Source organism: Lagopus muta, chromosome 2 (genome assembly GCF_023343835.1).
Source record: "Lagopus muta isolate bLagMut1 chromosome 2, bLagMut1 primary, whole genome shotgun sequence".
Lineage (NCBI taxonomy): Eukaryota > Metazoa > Chordata > Aves > Galliformes > Phasianidae > Lagopus > Lagopus muta.
In genome coordinates, this window is record NC_064434.1 from 83,147,827 (window position 1) to 83,163,811 (window position 15,985).

Sequence of the window (15,985 nt, forward strand, 5' to 3'; positions counted from 1 at the left end):
TGGTACCTATTGTCAGTCTGTTTTTAAGGGAGAATGTTGGTTTTTTTTGTTTTTTTTTTTGTTGTTGTTGTTTTGTTTTGTTTTTTTCCCCCACCATCCCCTATTAAGTAATTGATTTAAGCTCTTGATGTGTCTGCTCTTGACATTGTTGCACTAACCCTTGATAAATGTCTTTATTCAGGTGATATTCATGGTCAGTATACAGATTTGCTTCGACTATTTGAATATGGAGGATTCCCACCAGAAGCAAATTATCTTTTCCTTGGAGATTATGTAGACAGAGGCAAACAGTCTCTGGAAACAATTTGCCTACTTCTGGCATATAAAATCAAGTACCCAGAGAACTTCTTTCTCTTAAGAGGAAATCACGAGTGTGCTAGCATCAACCGGATCTATGGATTCTATGATGAATGTAAGTTAGACCTATTTCTTCTGAAAGCCTGGTGTATATTCATACTGTGTTTTGGAAGTACTTACAGTAATGACTCATGATTCATATGCTGTAAGAATTTCAGTGCTCTGTGAACCTGCTTTGAAACTTTCTGGAAGTGCGCATCAAAAGGATATTAAACTTGAAATTATTTTCTATTCTGTTGTCCTTGAAATGGTATTGTAGGAGTCTCTAAGTGTACTCAGGTTTTAGAAATAAAGCTGTGAAGACAGCTTACATCCTTGATCGGGTTGTGATATATATTGCAGGCTGGCTTTAAGAAAATAGTCATCTTTTCCTCATATCTCACACTGTTGTTGTAGGTAAGAGGAGGTTTAACATTAAGCTCTGGAAGACCTTCACAGACTGCTTTAATTGTCTGCCTATTGCAGCCATTGTGGATGAGAAGATCTTCTGCTGTCATGGAGGTAAATGGATGACTACTTTTAAAGGCTGTTTCTAACCTGTTCTTTAATTTTTGTATCAAATTGAGTGGATATGCATACTTCCTTTTTAGCTGATGATGTATATTGTCTGCAAAGGTTGTTGTTGTCTTCCATTTTTCTGTACATCTGGCAGCCAACAGGTGTTGTGCTTTCCAGTCATAAATGACCACTTGTCTCAGAAGGGCAAATGCATCTAAGTATTCCTGTCAATACATATCCCTCTTTGGAGGATTCTGAACATGAGAATTCATGCCTGATGTTTGCTTCATGACTTGTTGCCAAAACTATTTACTGATGCACAGCAGATACTGGAATCCCTAGCTGTGAAGTGAAAGAAAAAGCTTCACAAGTAACCGCAGCTCTGTGGTCTTGGTCTCTTTAGCTGGTTTTGTAGGATGCTGGTGGAAGAGACCCCTGAGACCACATAATCATCATTTCATCATTGAATTCATAATCATGAGTTTCATCATTTGACATTGGATGGGATCAATCATGGCTCCGACACCAAAGGAGATCGACTGTTGGAAAACGTACATTCTGGTCACCTGTCCCATTGCTATACAGTTCTTGTAGTGGAGGAAAAAAGGTGTTTGATTTGCAAGAAAGCTTTGACTTCTTCCCACACTGGGACTTAACTCAGGCACTCTTTGTCAAAGGAAACACCCCATGTTTTGCTGGTTGGTGATGCTTAGAGGAATCTGGGACCTTGTAGAGTACTGTTCCAACAACTTGAACAACTGACAGTGCTTACAAATTACTTCTGTAGTGGCAAGAACTATCCCACTGTTTTCCGTCTATCTTTGCAACTGCCTTCTTTACTTAGCAGCTTGATCCAGAATTGGTGTGGTATCATATCTGCATTGCCAAGGAGGTGAACAGAAACTGTGAGAGCTCTGCAGAAACTTGGTTTGAACAGCTCCAGTAGGATTTAGAAATAATGTTTAACCAAAATTCTTGTGCAGATTTCTCTGAACTGTGATATTGTATTGATGACTGCTGCCCTGCCTTCATTCAAGTTCCTCTGAGGGTTGTGCCTGTATGGATTGATCCAGCCTACACTTGTATTCTGTATTGACAGGTGTTGCCTTCAGTGCCTGCTACTCTAAGCTTATCAGTCTTAAGAATGACTTGGTGTTAGCTTTCCTTTGTAAATCCGAAACTAACACAGTGGTAGACATCTGAGTCTATAGCAGCATCCAGGTGGCATTGATGTGTTAGGGAAATTACTTTTTTCTCCATTGAAGGGTGGGGGTCTTTTGTTCTTTTTTAACTGGTACTTGTCTTAGGAGCTAAAGGTTGCAATTACAAGGAGGATTTATAGGTTGCTCTGAAAGTAATGCCTCCCATTGATTCCCATGGAAACTACAGCAGATACAAAAAGCACAGTGGCAGTACTTGATAAAGCAAACTTTCAGCAACGAAACACTGTTTTTTAGCACAGTACTATTAGCTACACGCTTTTTCCAGAAATGAACAAGAGCCTTAAATGCTGTACTTGTTTAAAATAAATAAAAACTTGCACCAGTGGAGGTGATCCAATGTTGCACAGCAGCAACAATGCTGTCATAGCAAGGAAAATGTTGCCTATGCATCTTTTATCGGCCCAAACAGATGAGAGTCTCAAGGTGCCAAATCTGGGCTATATGGTGGATGCTGTAGGGACAGTCCAGCCAAGATTGTCAGTGTGCTCCACGCTGTTGAAAATTATATGGGGCCTGGCAAGAGGAACTTTCTTCTCTCACCTGACTCTAGAAGTTGGAGCCTTCAGTTTAGTCTACGTTGGGATGCAGCAGAGTTGATGTGGCTTCTCCAGTTTCCAGGAAATCCAGGAGAGTCATCCCTTTCCTATTCTAAAAAAAAAACACAGTGCACTTCACTTTACCTACTGAGAGCTGTATTTTGAACTTTTTCTTTGATGGGGAATCACGTCACCTCTCATGGACTGCTGTTATGACTGTTGCTCACAGTGTCTTGTCACCAGTAATGACATGATCTGCGAAACTGTCACCTTCAGCCTAGTATTTGTCCTGATGGGTTTGTTCTTCCTGTTGATGTGAGAGCGTTCATGGGAGCCACCTGGTATAAGTTTTGCAGTGTTCCAGTGTTCCCACCATAGTTTCCGATGCACTGAAGCCAGTATTCAGCTCTGTATGTATTTTCCCTGGCTGTAATTCACGTGATTGAGCTGATCAAGGTACTCCTCATTTTTGTGGTATGACAGCTGTGCATGGCTGTCTGGAACATGACTTGTCTTTCATGACACTGTTGCTACTGCTGAAACACACCACTCAGTGCCTCGCTGTGCTAACGTCCACCGTTTGGTCTTCATAAATGTTCAGCAAATGTCAGTGGGTGCTCTTTTTATCACATGGAGGTATTCAGTGAGACACCTTTGCTTCACATGTGAAATTGACTGAGTACCCTCAAGAAGCTTGCAGATGCCACGAAGCTCGGTGGTACAGTTGACACATGAGAGGGAAGTGATGCCATTCAAAGGGATCTGGGCAGAATTGAGAGTTGGTCCCATGCCAACTGCATGAAGCTCAACAAGATCAAGTGCAAGGTCCTGCACCTAGGTCGAGGCAGTTGCAAGCACAAATAGAGGTTGGGTGGAGAAGGGCTTGGGAGTGTCAGTTGATGAAAGATTTAATGAGTCAGCGACATATGCTTGAAGCCCAGAAGGCCAACTGTATTCTGGCATGGAGAGAATCATGGCCAGCTGATGGAGGGAGTTGATTCTGCCCTTCTACTCTACTCTCCTGAGATCCTACCTGCACTGCTGTGTCCAGTTCTGGGGCCCTCAACAGACAAAGGACTGGGGGCTGTTAGAGCATGTCCAGAATAGGGCCACACAGATAATCAGAAGGCTAGAGCAACTACCCTACAAGGGCAGGCTAAGAGAGCTGGGGCTCTTCAGCCTCAGGGAGAGAGGGCTCTGAGGGGATCTTAGAGAAACCTCTTTCTGGTACTTGAAGGGGGCCTGCAGGAAAACTGGGGACGGACGACTTCTAAGGGCATGTAGTAACTGGACAAGGGGAAGCGGCTTTAAACTGAAAGAGAGTTGATTTATCTGAGATAGTAGAAAGAAATTCTTTACTGTGAGGGTGGTGAGACACTGGAGCAGGTTACCCAAAGAGGTTGTAGATGCCCCCATCTTCCTTCCCCCCCCGCCCCCCCCCCCCCCCAAAAAAGAAAGCATTCAAGGCCAAGCTGGATGGGGCTGTGAGCAACCTGGTCTGGTGGGAGATGCCCCTGCCTATTGTAGGAGGGTTGGAACTAGGTGATCTTAAGGGTCCATTAGAATTCAAACCGTTTTATGATATGCAATTCCATATGATGTGCCACTTTGTCAGACTGCCCCTCTGCTGACATGTATCGTATGGCAACAAAATGTAACTATTAATGGGAATGTTCAACCTCTACTGCCATATCACCAACTTCTCCTCTTAGATCATAAGCCAACAGAATAAAAGAAGGAGGCGTAGCTTTCAGAGCAGCCTTTATACAAAATCTCTTATGCACCAAGGAAGCCGTCGTAAGTCATACTTTTTTGAAATATATTTCTCTACCATCCTTGTACTTTATTGTATTTTATTTTATTTTGGAACAGTAGGAAAAAAAAGGTGATAAAATATTGAGATATTTCAGGTAAGTAATTAAGCTTAGATGGTAGAAAGTCACTAAGGATACTTAGAAGGTCAAGTAGAATACTGTATTCTGTGATGAAGCTGCATATACACACAAAGTATCAGATGTGAATTATGAACAAGAAGCCTAGCAAGTTATTGTCAAGAAAAAGGAATACTGGTATAGTGGGGATGGTTCACTGCTTCTTTAAGGAAGCTGGAAAATTTTACATGTATGCTTTAAGGATCCCCTTATTCAATAGAACAGTAAATTCTGTTTCACATATTAATTGTCACTTAAACTTGTACAGGTTTCACCTGTACCTGAAATACTGAACACTGCCAATCACAGCTTATCTTTGGCCGTGAAATCAAGTGAAAAGCTTCTGAAATGTGCTGTGTGCTCCTAATCAATGAAAGTGGACATTCAGCACTTAAGCTTTGCCCTTTTTCTGCTCTCTTCCAACCCTGTCCAGACTACATTCCAGATTCCCCGAAGTCATGGACTGTCAACGCCTTTTCATGATGTTACTACTGTAGTAAACATTGAGTCAACAACACTAACTCTGCTGGAGGTTGAAGCTAGCAGGTAGATATAAGGTAGTGCTTTTTTTTTTTTTTTTTTTACTATATTGTGCATTTTTGCATAGTTTCTTTAAAAAATGTTGTCCGACGGGATACATCATAAAACTTTGCAAAACTGCATAGCATAGTAAATAAAGGCACCTAATTTATCCCAGTAGATTTCTACAGTAGTTTGAAATCCTGTCAGCTATTTCTCCTAGACATCACAATGTAATCAAACCTTTCCTGCCATTCCTGTCTCCAAATGTTCTTGCTTCCTAAGGATCTTTCCAAATATTCTTTCAGCTTGCCTCCTTCTTCCCTCTAGGTTGAAACTTTCTTGTGTTTCAATTTAGTGTTTTATCTTTATTTTTCAAAGCTGTCCTCACTTCTGAAACAAAGACTACTTCTGACTTCGATCTTCATCTCACCTTATTAAAGCTCATTCCATAACCATTCCCACCTTCTCCCTTTTACTCTGCTTTGTGTGATATACAGTATTGTTCTCTTTGACACCATATTCTAGTTCTAATTTTTGGAGCATGTTTGTGATTATATCCTTTTGTGATTACATGCTGTGCTGTAGTTTTATGTTGACTGAACACATTTGTCTGACCATTTAAGGTCTAAGATGTTGTTCGTGTCAGTTTAGTAGATACACATAAGATTGTACGATAGATAAGACCATGATGTTACTGACATGATGCAAGGAGTCTTGATTCTCATATGTAGTATCCAAAGAGCAGAGGAGCTTTCTGGATTATTATGTAAAAGTGTGTTACAATCAGTCTTACCTTACTAGCTCTACCTGATGAGTAGTTTTAAGTCTGTGGCCTGAATTTGATGAGTCTACCGTGAGTAATAACTTGCTTCTGTTTTCCATTAGGAAAGGTGTGCTCTTACACCTCAAAAAGACTGTATGCTGAATGCTTATCTGTCATTCTGACAGGACAGCTTAAGTCAGTTGTGTTTATTTTCAATACATGGTTTGTAGCAATCACTGTAGAAGTAATGACTTGACCTGACTTTCAGCAACTGGTTTGCCTCTGTAATTCCTTCATTTGATGCTGATCATGCACAATTTTTGCCCATAGATGTGAATTTCAGGCACGAGTTATTCATGTTTGTGCAAAGGAAATGTTACTTTGGGGACAAACAGCCTCTTGATAAGCCATGAAGAGGTCTACAAACATTCAGGTAGTTTCTTGGGTTTTTAGGATTTTACAGCAATGTAGAATAATGTAGAACTTAACAGCTACAGGGTTGAGACATGTCTTAAAATTTTTCTTTTGAAAAACTTCCATGTTTTGGGTGTAACCTGGGATGCTTGGAGCTGTAACACCAAAGAAGGTCACAAACTGGCTGTACTTAACTGAGATTGCCCATTACTATCTCAGGGTGTGGTAGTTCCTAGAACCCACACACCTTTGTGCTAATCTACATGCAAATGGATCAGATTTGGGGAGGGAGAAGTGGGTCAAAGTTTAAAAGCTGATTGTCGATTTGAATTTGTTTTTCTCCCTGTATTGTTTTGTAATAGACTAAAACTCCTTTGATGCCTTATCTAAAGTTAGATATTCTGCCATCCTTCACAACCTCAAGGGTATTATCATGAAGATGGTTTTGGCAAGCTGATGTGGGTAGAAGGCTTTTATGAGAAGACCACTTCAATAAAAATCATCTAAAATCTTAATACTGGAAAAATTTCTCAAATCCTTCCTTACATCAAATATGTTGAAGTCTCTGTTCATCCAATGCATCCATTGCTATTGTCCTATCCTAGATGTCAGCTGAGATTATGTTACATAGCAGTTCCTTTCGAGTGACAGATTTCTTGTTATGCTCAAAATTCTGGACTGAGTAAAATGGGTATGACTTGCTAGTATAAAAAATGTTTTATCATATGTCAGAACTAAGTGCTCTTTTCAAATTTGTGGCTTCCTTAACGAGGTGGTCTTAGCCTAAGTGATATAAATATTTTACTCACTTCAGAACCTTTAGTTAATGTTATGTTAATACACTAGTGCATCCATCCAGTAGTCTTTTTTTATGCCTGTATGCCTTAAGTAAAAACAGTTCTGGAGGGAGCATGTACCTGAAGAGTTCAGAGCAACTTGGTAACCCCATCATTTGCTGCAATTAAATATTAATAGGGTGAAACTATACAAAAAGAGGTGTGTTCTTTGTGATCAGCGACTTGAATAATCAACATTGTGGTTTTATGAATGACTAAGCAGCTGAGCTGTAGTAGATTACTACCTTTTGTGCTCATGATTTATTGCAATTGCAAAATCTATTATTCATTTACAGTGTCCAGTGGCTGCTGCTCAACTGATGCAATCGCAGAATGGTTTGGATTGGAAGGAACCTTTAAGATCATGTAGTTCCAATTCCCTAGCTGTAGGCAGGGGCACCTGCCACTAGTCCAGGTTGCTCACAGCCCCATCTAGCGTGGCCTTGACCACCTCCAGGGAGAGGGTATCTGCAGCCTTGCTGAGCAGCCCATTTCAATGTCTCACCACCCTCACAAGAATTTCTTCCTACTATCTAGGATAAATCTACCCTCTTTCAGTTTAAAGCAATTTCTCCTCATCCTGTCACTACATGCCCTTAGAAGTCCCCCTCCAGCTTTCCTGTAGGTCCCTTGCAGGTACTGGAAGGCTGCTAGAAGGTCCCCCCAGATCTCTCTAGGCTGAAGAGCCCTAGCTCTCTCAGCCTGCCCTCATAGGGAAGGTGCTCCAGCCTTTCAGTGTGTGGTAACATTTTGAAATAGTCTTGTCAGTTGAATGCGATGTAAGTCATACCTGCTGGCTGCTTTTCCTTATGGTGTTTTAAAGCTGGATGTGTTATACTTTTCTTTAGCTTTTTAAAAGTAAATTGGTTGCACAGATCTGCATCTGTTTTACATGTGTAAGATAATGGGAAAATTGTCCTTCAGTGGTTTTCTGTCTAATGGGCTATTGAAGTGAATCTACTTACCTGTAGAATTCTATGTATGGCTGAAATCACAGTAGGAAAACAAAGCACCTCACTAATTTCACTTGTGTTACTGTTTGGGAGCCTAATGGTCTTAGTGAGAACAATCTTTTGTTTGTATTGCAGTGGAAACAATGGATGATCTGTCTTTAAACCTGTTTGTTCTCTGGAATCCTTTCTAACAGGTAAAATATGTATATAAATCACTTGGATTTTTTTCTTCTTACAGGACTGTCTCCAGATCTCCAGTCAATGGAGCAGATCCGGAGAATTATGAGACCTACAGATGTTCCTGACACAGGTGAGTGGCTTGGAGTTCACAATAAATGTGTGTTTGAGATGAAGTAGGTTTAATCAATTCCTGTACAGGCAGTGCAGTGGCTGAAGTCATTAACTCTGTTTCACTACAGTATTGCTTTATTTCTGTGCAGAACGTAAATCTTGTTGCTCGTGATGACTCAGTTACCTGATACTGTTAGGGGTTACTGCCCACGTTGTTATTGCTTATCATAACAAACTATCCACGCCTGCCTTAAAGCAAACTTAGATGTTCAAATAAAACTAAACAATTCATTCTTTTTCTTGTCTTGATTAGACACACCCAAACTTTTTAATATATCAACATAATTGTTTAAAGGTTGCGGAGTATTATTTGAAATGTTTGAGCCTCTCTGTACCTGAGCCCAGTAGAAACATGTCTTCCCCGTTTAACTAGCAGAATCTCCTTCTTCAACTTTACTGTCATTGGAATTACATTGCTTGTGTCATTCAGTAGTCTTGAAACTTTCTTTTGCTAAGAGATTGTATTTTGCTTATAGATAGTGAATGCAAATTACCACTGCTTTCTGTTCTCTTTTTGAATGGTATTAAACATCTTCTTTAGTGTCCCATTTATTCCAGATTTATTACTAGAGGATTAAAAAAGCTGTCAAGCAGTACAGTGAGATTTTACGTGTTGTTTTCAACAACAGCCTGAAGTTAACTTAGAGGAAATATCACGTTCAAAGCTTTTCTTTTTTTTTTCTTCATTGTTTGAAACGATGTTATAGTTAAACCTTGTAAAAGAAAAATTCTATTTCCTGTAATGTCTTCAGTGCTGGTGCATAGGAGTAATCCAGGGTCTGACTTCAATCCGTCTACTGCACCTCGATCAACTACACTTCTGTGCAAGATGGTATATGCACACTTGAAACAGATGCATTACTAGACTGGTAAATGAGTGTTTCTGTAGTATAAATGGCTCTTGAAGTTCTTCCTCTTACACTATTTATAGTTCACTCCATATCAACGTAAATGTCATTACAAATGAGTCAAACTTTACATTTATCTGAGCTTTCAGAAGAGGTAGTTTTATTCAACAGGCTGATGCTCCTGCTTGAGCCACCCCCGCTTCAGGAATGCCCTTGCCCTTGTAGTTCCAGTTTCCATGGACACTCATCTAAAGTGATGTATTCTTAGTACCTCCTAAAAATAAGCATAGGGAGTTTAAAGGAAAAAGAGGGCTGTGGGGGGAGCTGTGAAGCTTTTGATCACTGATTTACTGTCTTCATTTGGTTTTCAGAAGCAGACAGATGTTTTCCAGTAGAGCTAAAATGGCAGGGACATTGAAGGATTTGTTCTTTTGGGCCTACTGATGGAAGCCGTTAAATATGACTGAATGGAAACAAATCTTGCAGAAAGTAAACTGAAGCAGTCTCACCGTGACAGTTGAGGTCCTTGAAAGCTGTTTGTAGAGGGATGGCTCCCATCGATGCAAAAATTATTAGATGTTTTTGTGGCTTGTGCTGATAAGATTAGATCATTACAATGGTTTCTTCTAGTGTGATAGAAAAAGCCATTCCAATCTCAACTGCAGTTTAAAGACCTTTTATTTTCATGGCTTTTTCATGGTGTTTAGGAGCTACTTATCCAAATTTAACTTCTTACAGTGACTTAAATCAGTTGCCTCCAAGAGTACTACTTAACCCTCACAAAATATTTAGGTATATATATATTTATTTATTTTGGTTAACATTGCTCACTGTTCACATACTGGGAACCTGTAGCTCCCTCTTTTATGTAATCTTGAATATCTCATGTCTACTGTGTTACATTCTTCCAGTCAGGCTAAGCTATTGTAATGGTAGGTATTGCTATTAAAAATAAACTCATCTGACTGGCATAGTTCAGTTGTATATGTGAGACTAACTTTTTGCAGGATTCTGTTATACAGCTATTAAAGATTATAGGACAGATTTGTATTTTTCTGTGTGTGACTCTAAAGATTGGTATCTTGGTGGGGCAGTAGAAAAGGAAGTACTTCTAAGTAGTTCAGACTGGCAGCTTCTGCCACTTGTTGGAAATCCCAGCTAAGAAAACAGCAGGTGCTGCAGTGAAACTTGTGAAAAATATATTCAGCATAGGACTAAATTTCAGTAAAATCATTTTAAAATGCAGTCTGTATTCAGCAGATTGTTTTGAGGTAGATACCTGATTTAAAAGGCAGTTGTTCATACTCAGAGTTGTTTTCTAAAAGCAAAGTGCTGGTCTCTGTTAAAGACGTCTCTGTGTCGCCAAACACCAACTTGATAGCTGGATATAAAAATAAAACAGTAGCACTATTTCTATCGATAGCTATCGATATTCTATTGATATTCTTGATTATAACTTGCAGATCTTGCTTTGTAAAGAAGAATGTCTTCAATATTTTGTGTAGCTTATAACCTGGCTTACACTGAAATCAAATTTTGAACTCTTGGTAGCAAAGCCAGCTGATTCCTACTTTTGGTTGTGAAACAGTGCACTTAAGTGCTTAAATACTTACGGGTTAGTCATCAGAGGCAGAGAGAGTACAGTTTCATGTCAATTGAGATAAAGTTTGAATGCTTTTTGGTTTGTTTGTATTGCAGCTTATTGGCCTGAGGCGTTGCAACTGGACTAAAGGATCATCTTTAGTACAAAATTTAACTCCAGTGTTAGTTGACCTCTTGTTGGCAGCTGGGAAAAGGCATTCACCAATGTTAAAATAATAAAGATTTAATTACTTGAATTTAGGTTCCAAACTGTTTGGCATGAGACTTCTTAAAAAAATCATGGCGGTTCAACCATGCTGAAAATGAAATTAAATTTTGATTTAGTCAGTCAAGGTTCTTCATGTATGGTAAGAAAGGTTTCATGTTCAGAAGTTTCTGGTACAAATTTCTGTGGTTTTTTCTGACTGGTCCTGCATAGGATTTGACAGTTCAGTGTGTCTGTCAAACTCAGCTGCTTGGCAAGCTGTGAAGTTGGTGGTTTTTTGGTGGCCTTTGAAAACTTGCTGTACTGCATTGTTTTTTAAATTCCTCAAATGCTCTGTGTAAATATGCTGAATGTTACAAGTAAATATTATTTCAGAGTTCTTTGGTTTTGATTTTTTTCATCTCAAGGTACCATCATTTTTAAAGGAAAAAAAACCTTGCTGTATTCTCCAGACTTGGGCAGACCATCTTGCCTGAGTCAAAATTCAGATACTGCTGAATTTGTTGCTAGGGTGTGTTTTGTTTTGTAGGAAAGCTGCTCTGGCGATTACAGTAAATCTATTTTACTTGTATTTGCCCTCTTAAGACTAATAATATCTTCATTTGCGTTATTTTTCAAAGGCTTACTATGTGACCTGCTGTGGTCTGACCCAGACAAAGATGTGCAAGGTTGGGGTGAGAATGATCGCGGGGTCTCTTTCACTTTTGGTGCTGATGTGGTCAGTAAATTTCTGAATCGTCACGATTTGGATTTGATCTGTCGAGCTCACCAGGTAGGAATGATTCTGTTACTGCTTAAAACTTCAGACTTCGTGTGTGTTTGATATTGGTTATGTGTAGCATGTATTTAAACTTATTTTGTATTGCTTCTAGGAAAAACAAAATGTTCCTAATAAAGGAACTGTAAGTCTGCATCTTGTTTGCTCACTGAACTGACTATCTCGTGTCAATTAAGTAAAATGTTAACATTAGATTTCCTCAGATCTGTGTCTCATCTGTTTACTGTTAAACTACTGTATGTTAATACTAGAGGTGAAATATGTAGTTTAAAAGTGGCAAAGTAAATTTGAGAATGACACTGAAGTTTGAGTTGTGCATTACTGAATTTACTTCAGTATTACATGCTTTAAGCCACAGCTACTAGATAACTATCTCTGCTTGTCTTTATGAAGGTATTTAGTAATTCTTGAACATTTCTACAAACAGGTCTGGACATAAACTTTGCCTTCAATTTAGTTATAGAGTACTTTGGCATAGGCTTGTTTTACTTGCTGAAATACGCAGAAAACAGAACTGGTTTAGGCATGGACAATCTTCAGGCTATTTGTTTGCAATTTTTAGGAGGTGATTTTAAGCAAATGTCCTGCTTAGGTGGGCATTGGGTTTCAGTTTTGTGTGTAATGTTCCAGTTTTATTATTTAGTTGATCTTAAAAGCTCTGGCATCCTATGAAGGAAAAATAGGTTTTTAATTTTGTTAGTTAAACTCAAATGCTCTGTCAGAACGCTTGCATTCTTAGGGTTTTACTGCTAAAAACAATAGAAAATATGAGTGTGTAGAACAGTTACTAAGATGTCTCAACTGCACAGTGATTACCATTAGTATCTTTGTATTCATACAGATGCTTCAGCTCTTTATAAAAGTATGACATCTTTCAAAAGACTGGCGTTCGACTGAAGTCTGCAGTTTTCTGTTGTGTATCACTTTCAGTCTATTATGTTAAGGTTCTATTCTAGGGAAGTGGGAATATCCTTAGCTGATGTATTGTGCTACTTTGCGGTATTTTAAGAGTGTTTTGTGCTCTTAGAGAAAGCGCAGCAGAACCAGCTTGCTTTTAAACCATCAAAGTTGTCAAAAGCCTGTACTTGGCTACTCTGAAGTTTTGTAGGACCATCACTGTACTGCAAGTGAAACTTCATGGTTACCGTTGCAGTTAAGATGATATGTGGACCTTTTGTGCTCTGAGCCCGTAGGTCAAATGTATCCAAGTTTGCATATAAACAAAACACTGGAATTCCTTAAACTGACAGTGTGTAAACTGACTTCCAAGTACAATGATATCAACAGTGAAACTGATGCATATCTAATATTAGGATAGTCAGACAGTTAAATCTACTTGATTTGGCACTCACTGTTCAGATAGAGTGAATCTGTCCTCTTTAAAGACAGAGATAAAATACATTTTTGCTGAATTCTTGTGTCTTCAGTAGAAGGACTGTTTGCCTTAAAACTTGCCTTTTTCTTCCAAATGCATCTTTTGGTTTTTGTGAGCTATATTAATTTTTCTGATGTTGACAGGTGGTTGAAGATGGATATGAATTCTTTGCTAAACGGCAGTTGGTCACCTTATTCTCAGCTCCAAATTATTGTGGAGAGTTTGACAATGCAGGTGGCATGATGAGTGTGGACGAAACTCTGATGTGTTCCTTTCAGGTATGATGCATTTGTACATTCAGTGTTCCTTTAAGTGTTGGACTGTGTGTGAGGTGTTAGTATTTGTTGTTGCCTCTGTTTCCATGCTCATTTCAATGTTATTTGAGTAATTTGTTTATCATCCACAATTGGTTGGATGGCACTCATTTAGTGCGGTTATTCTGCTCAAATTTTATTCCTTGCTCCTCCTTGGATGCGATATTTTGAGCTCCTTTTCTTTTCTCCCTTCCACCACAGTAAAATGGTGGAGCTAGAGGTTAGAAACAGTTTTCTTAGTGCTGTTGTCTGTAGGATTCAGGAACTTGTACGGTCGTGTTGTGATTTCTAGTCCTCCCCCACCCTGTTCTTTCTGAATGAGGCCTCACATTGACTTGAGGGTATTTGAAATGTTCTCAGCTGTCACTGACTCAAAAGAACTTCTTTATTTTCTCTAAGATATTGAAGCCATCTGAAAAGAAAGCCAAGTACCAGTATGGTGGACTGAATTCTGGGCGTCCAGTCACTCCACCTCGCACAGCTAATCCACCGAAGAAGAGGTGAAGAAAGGAATAATGTAGAAAAACCATCAGATCTGTCAAGGACAAAACTCCATATTACAGTATATAATAAGTGTGCACTGTAAAACCATCCAGCCATTTGACACCCTTTATGATGTCACACGTTTAACTTAAAGAGACGGGTAAAGGATCTTTATTAATTTTTCTAGTAGAAAGATGTGCGACACTGTATTGTAACAAGTATAGCTCCAACTTCTAATATCCAGCATAGAGTAAAAAATAAAATAAAAAATTAAAAAACCTATTGCAACTGCATATTCACACTTACCACAGTTTTTAAAGTTGACCAACATCCCAGTTAAAACTTGATGTGATAGTTAAACCAGATGAGAGCATGATGTTCCATTTGTGTAATGTGGTCTTATTGTTGCTTGATTGCTTTTACTTTGGTTATTTTGTAGCTAGAATGATGCGAATATGGTATCTGGTGATATTCCCTGGCTCTCTTTGAAATTGAAATATGGAAGGGAATTAGAAGATCCGTTGATCTCTTATCCTCCCTCTATCCTCATGTTATTCATAGTAGTGCCGCTCAAATATGTGCCCCACTATAATGCAAGGTTGAGAGTATGGTAGTGATTAAAAGGCAAATTATTACTGACATGCCCAGACTGGACAGCTTGACAGCCAACGTAAGTTGAGATAGGAAAACCTGCCTTGACTTTTTAACTTAAACTGCCACACAATTAATTTGTACACTACGCTGTTTTAAATTATTGACGTTACACTGTGCTATGGCACATCATTTAACTTAGGACAAAAATGGTATTGCCTATTAGTTGGTAACTTGATTATGTGGTACCTTGGCTTTAGTTTTATTAGCATGAAACACCTTTGGCATGCTTAGCTTCCAGGTAACTGGTAACTCCCTACCTGTATCAGAATTCATTTTACGTAGTTCCACAGAACATGAAGATCCTTATTTGCTAAGCCTTTGAAAGCTGACATTCTTTTTCATAAGAGGGTGTATTTAAATGGATGTTCACCAATGGACAATAGGCCAGCTTACTAGTAGTGAGCTAAAACTGCTAAATGAATGTCCAACATGATTGTAAGGCTTATGTCACTCAAGATTTTATCCTTTGGATTTTCATGATCAAATTTCATATACTATTGTATAGACTTCTGCTTTGTAGTGTACTATAGTAGCAATAATTTCTGTACATGATTGAGAGTTATGCAGTATTTCTTTTCAGTTCTCTCCTTTCTCAAAGGGGTAAACATTGGTAAATGGCAAGATATAGAAAAGATACGAAGTATAGAGGGATAAATGAAAGGCACAGATCTGTGATGCTTTAGGATGCAATACTTATTGGATATAAACACAAAAGCTTTTACTGAATATTGTTGAATTTGTAAGATTCTTTGGGGGAAGGCTTCAGATTTATACCATTCTAAGTGTGCATCAGTAGATGTGAAAATCTCGACTTCAGTATTGTCTTTGAAAACGTTAAATTGAGAATTCTGGTAACTTGCATTTTATGAACTGGCACATTATATAATGCAAGAGTTATATTGCTTTCTGACACAGTGAGCAAGTTCTTCAAAATGGATTTAAGTCTTTTCTAATTCCATTTTTGTTTTAAATGCATATTTTAAATGTAGTTTTTTCATTTAGTAAAAGTTGTCTAATTCATTTGAATGAAGTCTGTCTGGTTATTTTACTACTATTTGCTCTTAAGTGTGGAATTTTTTTTTTAATGCAGCATACACATTGCTGATGTATATTGGATTGGTCTGTTATTGAACAGTAGTTTAAGTTACCATGTCTTGAAGCAAGCACCGGTTTAATGCAGTATAAAATATAGAGGTAGATTACATGCAGTACTGCTCAGATGTTTCTTTTGAAAGTCACTGATGACAGGAGAGTGAGTGAATGCAGTGTTGGTGTGTGATGAGGTAATTCAGATCTGTTCCTTAAGCCTTGATGAGGTAACTTCATGCTCTGAAGTCATTGC

General features: G+C 38.6%; 1 protein-coding gene across 1 annotated transcript in view; it reads left to right on the forward strand.

Annotated features, from left to right (window-relative positions):
• The window catches only part of PPP1CB (protein phosphatase 1 catalytic subunit beta), a 29,955-nt gene extending 14,286 nt beyond the window's left edge, over positions 1 to 15,669 (forward strand). Inside the window, exons 3-8 of the mRNA XM_048935161.1 lie at positions 182 to 412; positions 754 to 858; positions 8,272 to 8,343; positions 11,660 to 11,811; positions 13,336 to 13,470; positions 13,906 to 15,669. Coding sequence (XP_048791118.1) covers positions 182 to 412; positions 754 to 858; positions 8,272 to 8,343; positions 11,660 to 11,811; positions 13,336 to 13,470; positions 13,906 to 14,010 — 800 coding nt within the window. The 3' untranslated portion in view covers positions 14,011 to 15,669. The remainder of the gene's footprint in view (positions 1 to 181; positions 413 to 753; positions 859 to 8,271; positions 8,344 to 11,659; positions 11,812 to 13,335; positions 13,471 to 13,905) is intronic.
• Positions 15,670 to 15,985: the final 316 nt, after the last annotated feature.